This window comes from Pleuronectes platessa, chromosome 6, assembly GCF_947347685.1.
Source record: "Pleuronectes platessa chromosome 6, fPlePla1.1, whole genome shotgun sequence".
Taxonomy (NCBI): domain Eukaryota; kingdom Metazoa; phylum Chordata; class Actinopteri; order Pleuronectiformes; family Pleuronectidae; genus Pleuronectes; species Pleuronectes platessa.
In genome coordinates, this window is record NC_070631.1 from 13,289,018 (window position 1) to 13,301,285 (window position 12,268).

General features: G+C 44.3%; 1 protein-coding gene across 7 annotated transcripts in view; it reads right to left on the reverse strand.

Annotated features, from left to right (window-relative positions):
* si:dkey-151g10.3 (serine/threonine-protein kinase WNK3) overlaps positions 1-12,268 on the reverse strand; it is a 36,866-nt gene that overhangs the window by 10,545 nt on the left and 14,053 nt on the right. For 5 of the 7 annotated variants that reach the window (XM_053424314.1, XM_053424313.1, XM_053424309.1 and 2 more), the window contains exons 3-11: positions 7,801-7,973; positions 7,024-7,244; positions 6,426-6,583; positions 6,176-6,264; positions 5,854-6,073; positions 5,358-5,676; positions 5,035-5,153; positions 4,751-4,924; positions 464-507 (exon numbers count right to left, since the gene is read on the reverse strand). In XM_053424314.1, coding sequence (XP_053280289.1) covers positions 464-507; positions 4,751-4,924; positions 5,035-5,153; positions 5,358-5,676; positions 5,854-6,073; positions 6,176-6,264; positions 6,426-6,583; positions 7,024-7,244; positions 7,801-7,973 — 1,517 coding nt within the window. The remainder of the gene's footprint in view (positions 1-463; positions 508-4,750; positions 4,925-5,034; positions 5,154-5,357; positions 5,677-5,853; positions 6,074-6,175; positions 6,265-6,425; positions 6,584-7,023; positions 7,245-7,800; positions 7,974-12,268) is intronic. The other 2 variants (XM_053424311.1, XM_053424312.1) reach the window with 2 other exon arrangements.

Genomic DNA, 12,268 nt, shown 5'->3' on the forward strand with positions numbered 1-12,268 from the left:
AAAGAAGTGAATAATCATGGGAGTAAAGTTACAGTTCAGGGCAAATTTTCCCTTGAAAGAGTCGCCCTCTGTACTTGGAGGAGATCTCAAGCAGATTTTGACAAGATTGGTACTTTCATCTTTGGAATCCTGCCCTTGTTCTACACTACTTTTGGCTTGTCTTCAGGTTTCCGCATTTTGTCAATTAAGTGACCAGTTTACTTTATCTTTAAAGATCAGCTTCATACATGTGTTTGATTCAGAATTTTTTTCTCTAGGTTCATCATCAATACTGTACAATTTATTTACTTAGTAGCAATAATTTACAATTTACTGATTAATTAAATACATTTATTTTACATCAATACAAGGTATTCAGGCTTATAAAATAAAGTCTTGACTGGTGGACATGCTGCATGACTTTTACACACCAACTATTAATGTTGAATAGGAGCAGTAATGGAAGTAATGATATCAGACATACCCTGCAGAAGAATGATGTTGTATACTTGACAGGTATGGGCCATCCTGTAGAATAACATGAATGCAGACATGAAAAAGAGAGCACACCTAACACGATAATGTAATAATGGATATTATGACATTCAAACACAAGGAAACTGTTCAATAAATCTACATGAAAACTTGTTAGTTTAAATCAAAAAGATAAAATCAAAACAATTTTCAAATGATTAGATATTGGTATTATCATTAATTCTGCCCACATGTTAGCAAAGTAAAATAACTGTTTGAATACAGTAAACTTCCTGTACCTGAGCATTGCCTAGCAGGGAAAGGTCACAATCTTGCAGCGAGGCTTGGGAGGGTTTGGGGGCATTAGAATCAAGCGATTGTAGAGTAGCGGCAGGCGGAGGGGAAGTGGGGATAAAGTCGGCGGCCTGCCTTGGGAAGGTTACCTGAGCCGCTGGCGGAGATGTAGGCAGCTCTGGAGCAGGGGCAGCAGCAGGATAGTGGGATATGAGAGATGGTAGTGTTGTTGGGGGACATGAGGTATGAGACGGACTGGGGGGCATTTGTTGTGCAGGAAAGACAGCGCTGGGCAGAACAGGTTGTTCAGCGTTGCGTGTGTCAGTGTGTGTCTGAGTGTGATAATGAGCCTGTGTCCGAGAATGAGCCTGTGTCTGAGTGTGATAATGAGACTGTATCTGAGTGTGTGTCTGTGTCTTGGAGTGTATTTGGGCCTGGTAGCTGGTTTGTGTGTGTGTGTGAGCTGGCAGCATCTGGTTGGCCTGGTGCTGTGGAGACGAAGTGGCGCTTGTCACTAGATGACTATAGAGGGGAAGGGTCCGGTTCTTAGACTGAGGTTCAGCCACATTACTGGAGACTGTCTGTGCAGGATGATGGGCCACCGTCACAGGAACTGGTTGCTGGATAGGGGTAGCAATGGGCTGTGCCAGCAACTGAGATTGTGGAGGAGGTTGAGCAAGAGGTTGATGCACATGAGGAAGCTTCTGCAGCTGCTGCTGGTATTGCTCAGTCGACTGGGGCAGGACAGGCTGGGAGAGGGCCTGAATGAATGAAGGGTCAGTGGTGCTTCCAAAGGTCTGCTGCTGCGGATCCTGAACAACTTGGCCTGGAACATAGCCTTGTCCAGCCTGCTGCACAGGATAAGGAGGGGAAGCAAAGTTCGCAGGGTCAACTGCGGAACCGAGATCTGTCTTGGTCCCAACAGCGGCTGAGCCAGGAGACAGAATGATCTGCTGATATTGGAGTACTGGTTGCTGCTGCTGTTGCTGTTGTGTAATTTGAGATACATCCTGGTGTGCAGATGGCATGGCTTGGTGGGTAAGCTGAGTGACACACTGAGAGGTCAAAAGGCCAGCGGCAGTCTGAGCATGCACCTGGCCAGCTGGCTGGTCTTGACGTTGCTGGAGCTGGGGCTGGGGCTGCATGAGCCCTGGCATCTGAGCATTTTGCTGAACAAGAGACTCATGCTGGATTTGACTGGGAATTGAAGCAAACGCAGCTGGAGGCTGGACAGCAGCTTGGCTGTGTTGGTCCATCATCTGAGTGTTAACAGTTGGGCCTTGGCCATGTGGCTGCTGGGACTGAGTAATTGTTTGGTGCAAGCGCTGAGTCTGGATTAATGGCAGAGCAGTTACTTGGCTCTGTGTGGAAGTGACAGGTCCTGGGTAACTTGTCTGTAAAGGAATTTGCTGGGTCTGGATGATTTGATTCTGTCCCTGGATCATTGCTGCTGGAGGAGGTACATGAGCCTCAGCCATAGCCTGAGTTGCTTGGGCTGCAGACTGGGCTAAGAAGTGGACTGGTACCTGGCCCTGGTTCTGGGGATGAGCCTCATTTTGTCTTTGCTGGGTGAAAACTTGAGCAACAGCAGTTGTCTGGAGAGGGATCTGCGTAGTCTGGATGGCCATGGGGACCTGGGCCTGTGAGATAGATTGGGTTTGGTGCTGAATCACCTCAGTGCCGACTGGAATATGAGGTTCCATAACAGAGGGATGGTTCTGCGGCTGGGTAATAAATGCCTTTTGCTGCTGGATCAATACTGCTTGCTGCTGCTGCTGCTCTATCGCCTGCTGTGTGAGAGTAGTATGAGGTGTAAACTGAGCGGTGTTCATTTGTGGGATACACACAGGCTGTATATCAGTTGATTGCTGCTGAATCTGCTGCTCGCTGTTACTTTGTGGAAAAGAGACACTCTCCTGTATCTCAGTTTGCTGAAGCTGAATGACTGCTGCCTGCTGTTGCTGCTGCTGCTCTTGACTTTGTTGTTGTATGAGGGCATGCTGCTGTAATCTCTCTGCCTGTTGTTGTAGCAGGACTTGTTGCTGACGCTGCTGTTCTAACTGTTTCTGCAGCAGAGCTTGCTGCTGCTGCTGCTGCTGCTCTATCTGCTGCTTGAGTTGCACTTGTTGCTGCTCCTGTTGCTGGAGCTGAGCATTCTGTTGTAGCTGCTGCTGTTGTTGTAACATAGCGCTCCTTTGCAAATGCTGCTGTATTAGTGCCTGTTGCTGTTGCTGTTCCATTTGTCGGAGTAAGGCATGCTGCTGGAGTTGTTGCTCTGTTTGCTGTTGAGTCTGCTGCTGCTGTAATGCAATGTTGTGCTGCTGTTGTCCACTTTGGTGCTGCTTCTCCAGTTCATTTTGCGATGCGGCTTGGTGTTGTCCGATTTGCTGATATAATTGGCTCTGCTGCTGCTGCTGCTGCTGCTGCTGCTGCTGCTGCTGCTGTTGATGTTGCTGCTGCTGCTGCTGTTGATGTTGCTGCTGCTGCTGCTGTTGATGTTGCTGCTGCTGCTGTTGCTGCTGCTGCTGCTGATGTTGCTGCTGCTGTTGATGCTGCTGCTGCTGCTGCTGATGTTGCTGCTGCTGATGTTGCTGCTGCTGCTGCTGCTGCTGCTGCTGCTGTGGAAGAGGCTGCGGCTCCAATTGCTGTTGCAAAAGCGGTTGTTGTGGTTGTTGTTGAAAAAGCTGCTGCTGCTGTAGCAGTGCTTGTTGCTGCTGATCAAGCTGTTGTTGGACATAGAGCTGATGTTGCTCAATCAGTAAAAATTGTTGCTGATGTTGCTGCTGCTGCTGTAACAGAGATTGCTGTTGCTGAAGCTGTTGTTGTAGTTGAGATTGTATCGTGTTCTGGTCGTTAGGATCCTCTAGTGGTTGCTGTTTAAAAGTCTGAGGTTGCTCTCCTGCCTGCGGTATCGACATAGCTCGCTGATCCATACCTGTTTGTGTGGGCAACACTTGCTGATGAAGAGCTGGCTGGACAGGTGGAATCGGTTGCTGCGCATAGATCTGCTGCTGAGGCTCCTGTTGATGTACAGTTGTAGCTGCGAGGCTCTGCTGCTGTTCCGTGGGTTGCTGAGGGGCACTGACTTGTTGTTCGAGCACAGTGGCATGGGCCTCCATTTGCTGTTGTGGTTGCTGAAGGGTGGAGGTCTGTGGATCCATCCCAATCTGTTGTTGTTGGACAATGGTCTGCTGAGGGATCATGAGAGGTTGCGTTTGCTGGGGTGCTGCCTGGGGAATGATGTCAGTGAACTGCATGGGAGTGGCAGGGGGCTGGGTCTGCTGAGCAGGGGGCACAATGCTACCTGCTTGTCCAGCAGGATCAGTGACGGACATGGGTGTAGTGACAATATTAATGGGTGCTTGTTGGGAAACAGGGGGTATGAATGAGTGAGAGGGGAGTATTGAGCCGTGGGGAGTGGCAGTTTGAAATGTCTCTGATGAAAATGTTTGTGACTACTCAGTGGTAATGAAAGATTGATGATTGGTGTTGAAAGGGAAAAGAAAATATTAGAAAACAGGTAAGAATAAGCTTTGGCAAGGGACATAAATTAACAGCACATATACTTTAATACAGCAGGGTTTCCCACAGTGGTCTATAGCAGAGGTAGCGCGCCTCGCCTTAAACACATATGGACCAAGTAAACTAATTTTACTTTAATCTACAGGCAGAACTTTAAACGTCAGCTTAAATGAGAATAGCTAGTTAGGCACTATTTCATACAGCAAGACTGTACAATGGATCAGTCACTATTGTTGAGTCAAAATCTCTGCTACACAATTTCCTGGGGGAAACCCTGTACAGAGCATAATCAGATGGTCAGTTTCATAGGAAAATGAGGATGATTTGTGGTTTGGTAAAAAGTTATTCAGGGAAAAGCACAAAATATGACAGAATAGCACAGTCACAGATTGGCTTGCATTTAAAGTAATGTTAAATGTTGTACTCCCAATGCAGACATGTTTTTTTTTTTCATTAAAGTTAGTATTATCACTCCTTTCACCTGGAAATATTGTTGTGGTACACTTTGTGATACCTGTGGAACCATGGTAGTGGGCTGAAGAAAAGTCTGACCAACAGGCCCCCCTCCACTTTGGCCTATGGGCATGGCGGACATACCAACACTCTGACCAAGTGGCACACCGGTAAAGTTTCCACTCTCACCAGTGGGGAGCGTCTGAGGGTAAATGAACAATGTGATCCATCATTACAATGATTGCAAACAGTAAAGCAATTAATCTGCAAGAAACGGTTCATGAAGGAGGTCAAAACAACATGTCGACGTACAGATGCTGTGAGGGGGACCGCCGTTTGGGGGTGGGTGTATGAGTCCCCTTGCTGAGAGTACGCCTGGCTCTGTCCACTTGCATGCGATTCACAACTGGCCGATCCAATGCTCTCACCTTCTGGGTAGAAGATGATTACAAAAGAACAAGAAAGAATGTAAAAACTCAAACAACACACACCCTTCCAGCTAATAATATTCATTAAGTATTTTATAGTCTTGAGCTTCCACCATGTTTTATCATAGTAATGTCCAATTCATTCATAGTCCACCTTTCAAATAAGCTCCTGGTGTGTGTCACATATAATGGAGGTGCATAATGTACCTGGCAGACCAAGGGTTGTCCCACTGAATATATGCTGCTGTCTGACATGTTGGTCCACTTCAGGCCGCTCCTCCAACTCCTGCCCTCCTCCTCCTCCTGTTTGTCCAGCTGCCCCTGGCCCCAGTGTGGAGGAGCAGGGTGGATGAGAAAAGGTGTGGGAGGTGAGAGTGGAGTCTCTCCTTTCCTCAAGGCCTTGGTTCTGCAGGAGGAGCTGCTGCTGTTGTCGACGCTCCCGCGACTTTTTGATCTGACTCACTCGATCCCGTATGGATTTTCCCACCACTTTGGCGTCGCTCTCGTGGAAGAAACCGGACTTCACCTGGAGAGAGATAGTAAGGGAGAGAGATTTCATTCATTCACTCATAAATACCTTGAAATGGCTTATAAATGACCTGAAGGATTTCCCTCAATTGACCTTATTTTAAGCTTTAAGGCATTTAAGAAACCCATGAAGCCACATCTCCCCCCTCAGGCATGCACTGTCCTAGCGTCTCACCATCTCTAGAGCCACCTCCTCAGCACTATCATTCTCCAGGTCATAGCCGAACTCAATGGCCTCATTGTCTTTGTGCTTCCCCTTGAGCTTCTTCGGGTCTTCAACCCAAATCCGGAGAGCCAAACAGTCCTGGGTGCCTGTGTCCTCCTCTGCCAGCTCCACCCGGACCCCCGTGTCCTCCCCGAAGAACGAATGGTTCAGGAGGTCTCTGATGGAGAGTCTGTCAAGTGAAGGTGAAACAGGGATGTTTGAAGAAGACTTGCTCAGGAACTGTGAGAAAGACAGTGCGACACGTCATGTAATGAAAAGAAAACCTGCTTACCGCTGGCTCTTGTTCTGACGAATGCAGCATTCGATGATCTCTTTTATCTCTGGTTCGTTCACTTTATCAAAGCTGGCTGGCTTTATACCCTGTAGAGAAATCGAACGGAAAGTAGTTGTATTCAACAACTTAATCATGTAGTCCGATAATTGGGATCACATTTAAATTATGATAAAAAATATACAAAAGAATTGGGTCTACATGTGTCATTACCACAGATGTGCTGAGTGATTCAGTTAAAGACACTCACGCTTGTGACTTTGCGATAGATCTGAGCTGCGTTTTGGCACTCAGAGTAGGGATACTCTGACGTCGCCATCTCCAGCATGCACATCCCAAAGGCGTAAACATCCACAGACTCATCATAGTGCTCCTCATACATCTCTGGAGCCATGAACTCAGGCGTTCCTGTTCAGACGGTTTTTCACAGTCAATAACAAGCAGAACAGCTACACACCACCAGGACTGTTTACATTCTGTATTCACTGTCACTGTTCGCAGAGCGGAAATTACCCAAAGTGGAAAGATAACTTGAATCTCAGTTGACGCTTCCTGTCGGCTGCTCTTGCTTCCTGATTTAAAACTTTATTGAACTAAATGGAACTTACGGGGCACTGCTTAAGTTGGCTCACAGAGCTAACATCTCATTAGTGGTTTCTGTTTACAGTAAGTGCTACCCACATGGAATTTAGAGTGACTTCTTCTATACTCCCAGGCCCACTGTAAACATCTGTACTGTGCTGAATTCAGAGAAACCTACTTTAATAGGCCCTGACTCTGTTTGCTGGTGCAGCGACTTTATGCCTGGCATTGCTCTCCGAAGTGATTGATTTTCTTATGTCACCTACCTATGACACTCTTGGCAAAGGAGGTCCTCATCAGAGTGGCCAGTCCGAGGTCACCTATCTTGACTGATCCTGTGGGGCCCGTTATGAAGATGTTGTCACATTTGAGATCCCGGTGGACGATGGGAGGAGTCCTGGTGTGAAGGAAGTGAAGGCCCTTCAGAATTTGCCTGCACCAACTCCTCAGGACCTTGGGTTTCATCACCTTAAAGCGCTTAAGGTACCTGTGCAGAGAGCAAAAACTGTTCGAATCAGAGGGAATAATGTGATCAACCAACGATAAACACTGCATCATGATAACTGGTCATGGATCTTCACTTTGATTACATTATATTGTTCATCATTTACAGTTTTTTCCAAAATATATTTAATATAACATATCAAAGTGAAAAGAAAATCTGAAGCCATGTTATTTTCTTTTTTTGTTTTATAGGGAGTATAATAATAATAATGATGTATACCATACATCAAAAAATGTTTTTCCAGTAAAGGTAAATGTTTAGATGATGTCATTATTTTAGTTATTTTAAAGCCCTCATTACAGATACAATTACTATTAAGAGTACAGAGCTACCACCTGTTGGTGACATTTTCCTACAACGGGTGCTAGGATCTGGTAAATACAGGAAACTAAAGTGTGATTAAAGGAGTTTATGTCAGTCAGATACTATGGCTCAAGGGTTATTTTTAAGAAAATGACAAACAAACTCAATTAAATTATCAAATAAAAGTGAGCTGTCAATGAGGGAAGATGAACAAAACTGAGGAGGTTGCACTTACGTTTTGAGTGTTCCTGAAGTCATGAGTTCAGTGACCAGAACGATGCACTTCTTGCCGCGCAGCCCAGACTCCCAGGAATCATAGAAGCGGACAATGTTGGGGTGCTGAAGCCCCTTCAGCATCTCGGCCTCCTCCTTGAAGCGCTGCTGCTCCGCCTTGGTCAGTTTGCGGTCCTGAGGTGAGAGATAAAAACCAGGTTAAATGCCAAGTTTGTGAACTACCCACATCACAAAACCTCTGCCACATGATTCTGTCCCCCAGAACATCAGCCACCTGACATCCCACAGCCATGATGGCACTAACACCTGCTGCCACTAGATGGTACTGGCAACATACAGATAGCAGCAATGCTGAGACAACACCCTAACCATAGCTCTATAAAACACATTTTACTGCATCTGCCACAGATCCCCAGTATGGCGGAAAGAATGGACACAGCAGAAATCCAATTCACCGGCACGAGCGGCATCCCTCAGGAACTGGGAGTGCCATTCAATAATCCCTCTGTTAAACACTGGTGCATAGGTTATTTATAAGAGCTGCACTTATGCATGTCATATATATATATATATATATATATATATATATATATATATATATGGAAGGCGCTCTGTAGTGTGAAAATAATTCACCTCCTGTATTATGTCTGTTATTTCTCTGCTATTTTTCAGGGTTCTGTAACAACTGCTATGCTTAGATAAAAATGTGTCATATCTTCAAATTAACTAAATATAAATTCAATAGGAAACAGAGTTTATGAATAAGCATGTGATATGATGGTGATAAGAATAAAACACGATGGAGATAATAAAAGGATCCTGCAGTCCCGACTTGCTCAATTAGGTCACTGTGTATTTTTAGATTTGTCCCGAGCAACTGCTTTACCTGCTTTTTCCATGTGTACAGAAAACAAAAAATCTCAGGTCTTTTGACCTTTGTTGACCTTGTGACCTGCTAGTCGAGGGGATAATTATTCGATGGCGCTGAATAATGTTAAAGACTTCATGGTCAGGGAGCTGTATTTAACAACATTTATCCTTAAGGTAACTATATATTTAAAAGCAAATTATTAGGAAAGCAAAAACAAAGCAAGTCGGACTTAATATCTGTCCATATTAGTCAAATGGCAGCCACTGTTGTGTCACAAGCAAAACCTCACTATAATAGTGTCGTCATAACACTGGCTTTCCATTGATCGATTGCATTGATGTTGAGCCTTTTGCATTGCACGTAACTCCCCAAAGGGAGGTGGTGTACTGCAGACGTTTGTTTGTAGATAAACCGATTTTCATGTAATACATATTCCCTGCAACTGCCTCTATCTACATATATGTGCTATATGTTTTTATTGTAGCTTTGGCTTCCTGTCTGGGCCTCTGCTTCTCTTCCTCCCTGTGCTTGTGTTTTATCTTCTGCTCTCTGTGTCTATACATGGCTCCGTGTCCTTTTCTGGAAGTACTGGTGGACTATATCTCCACACCTCCCTTCTCAAGAGCGAGGAAGCATCAACAGAAAGGACGCTCGTCCTCCACACTATCATGGCTAAGAATAAGTTGCCCAGTTTCTACCTGCCCTCATACTTTCACTGTGCCAACTGCATCAGGTTATTACGTGCATGCATTCTGAGGTTCTTGTGGGTGTGTCTTTTTCTGCTTATAGTTTAAATGCTGCCTGTCGATCTAGCAAGTATCCTGATGTGGTTTGTTTTGTCATGAAGTGCTGCCTCTGTCTCACTGCACAGTCGGAGCATCGCTCTGCATCACCGTCCGTCTGGCACGGTGTGAGGCAGAGCGCTGCCTCCGTGTCCCTGTCTGCTGCCTTCTCAGCGTCTATTGTGTCTCCCGCTGCACTGAGTGTCGTATCAGACAGCCTTTGGGGCACCAAGGGTCACAAAGAGTTCAGTTAGTGAGATTGTGTCTAGACAGACTCACCCAAACTTACTCCCCACTGCAAACATACCCAAACGCATGCACATACACACCCACATTCGCACAGACAACCGGCCCGACAACTGCATCTCTGCCGTCAACAGTCACAGCCCTCTTCCCATTGCCAAGACTACTAAATACACCCAATGAAGTACAATTACTGCTGTTAAAGGAGGCTCCGCTCCCTCCGACAGCTGTGATTAATGAATACTACTCAATTAACTCCAGGGAATGATGGTATTAAACTGAAGCTGTAAATATATCAGTCCTGTTGGTATAACAGCAAAGACAAAGACACAAATCTGACAAAACAAAATGGGACATAACAACCACAACAGAAAGCGGGACAGAAAAGACACTTAGATAATTAAGAAGCAAGAAAGGAATACAAAAATATGTCACAGCTCTGATGTGACTTGTCTGGTCTTTCCTCCTTTAAATCAGCCACAGCCATTCTGAACTGCTGCAACTTTAACAAATAATATTATAAACACAAAGCAGTATGATGAAAGAATAATAATAATAAATTATAAATATAAGTATGTAGATGCCAAAATGATTGTTAGTTATTGTAAATTAGTGACTTGGCTGAATTACGGACTGGCATCCAGACGAATACTGTGACTGTACATATGACTCTATATGCACTTGGCTCTAGGCAGAGTGGGTGGACAACTGCCATTAAGATGATAAACAACCAGTGAGGGTTTAGCGCTCACATGCATTTGCTGGATTTGCAATGAACCACTTCCTGTTCAACCACGCAGTGTGAACTAATGTACATATTTTCATGTCCATATGAGCCTCTGCAAAGACAAAAACGTAAAGTTTTATTTATTCAACAGAGGTGGAAAGTTTGATGCGATCCAAGAAGATGATGATAGATGCTGCTTCAAATATATGTCAATTTTTACCACCAGTTTTCACCCCTGCCTGTTTTTTTTTTGTTGGTTTGTATGTTTTTTTTTCTTGTTTTGTGTAAAACAAGAAAAAGTGAGGGATTTTCACAAAACTTGGTGGAAGGATGCTGTATGTGATAGGAAATAACCCATTCAACTGTTGTGTAGATCTGGATCACTTTCTTCTTCTTTCTGATTTTTTTTTTTTACATTTTTGTGAATTTCTCACAAAGTAGAAATCTTGATGAAAAAATGTATGAAAACAACCAGACATATGTATTGCTAATATCTATGGACAGATCAAATTTGGTGTGGATCCTGATGATTATTTGGATTTTGTGAATCAAAGTTACTGTAGAGTAACCTATATCCCTTTCAGCTTTATCAGAGAATGGGTTTTACCTGCAAACAGAAAATATAATATGGTGACAAAGTGGCCAGTCATCCTCGGTGGAGGTCTGTGGTCTCTCCGAGTGTCTGTTTAGTTGGAGCTTTCTAGTTTGTTGAACTGTTGGATGATAATGCATTAAGCTAATTGATTTTATTCATATTTTTAATACAGCTACATATTGTGGACAAATTACAAACCCCTCGAAACATCAGATATCTCATACAAAACAGAAACACCCTTTTGATACAATTCTGAACATTATACATTTTATAGTTTGAATTGTAGGATATTTGTAATTGTTGTAATTGATTACATTATATTTTGGGTGTTCCTGCTATTTTGCCCACACCAGCATATCGTCAGTTAGGTCATGCAAGGCTGCTGTTACATGGAAGCCTGTGAAAGGTTCTTAGTGCTGCTACTTGGACAGAGTTACAGCTAAGTCCTGGTTATGTGCTGTGAGATGTTTTTGGATCTGACATCTGGTAAAGCAGGAGGTCAAGTTGTAGGTTAAGTAGCCTCATAAAACACAGGGTGAAATAGGCAGGATATGGCTTACCAAGCACATTTGGTACATGGTAACATGGGGTCACGAGGACCAAAGCATGTGAGTGCTAAAATGTCTATTCTGGCAAACACATGCATAAGTATCAAATATCATCTAACTCCATAAGATGTCATTTCTCTTTAAAGGAGGAGTGTGCCTCAGCTGCAGTGGGATAAATAAGTTTGGTTCAGATCTCTATCAACATGAAGGGGAGGATTATTCTTGCTTTCGATGGATATTTGACCTTCTATGAGGGTGTATGTAGCATTTGTTGCCCTACAGTGTCGGTGTAAGCATGTCAGTGCTTGAAAATCCGAGGTAGCGAGTGGCTAGGATTAGATTACCGTAAGCTACATCAGCTCAGACTAACAAGATAGATAGCTGGAAAAGGGCTGGCCTGCATGTGGGATTAAAACCTCAGGCCAGTGGGCCAAGTTCACCAAACTCTATAGATCCAGGTAACCAATACAATACACAAGCAATTTCTTTTAGGTGGGTGTACGTTTTATAGCTGCGGCGCCTGTGTTGAACGGAGGTCGAGGCAACTTCGATGCTTTAATGTAGCTCTGTCTAGAATATAAGCAACATCTGAGCTATGGTAGGTCCAAGAAACCATGGAAACCAAGTCAGTAAAAGTCTGAATACAAAGTTTTTTACATGGACACAAATTAGAGGATACCAGTTCCACTTTGCAAATATCCTA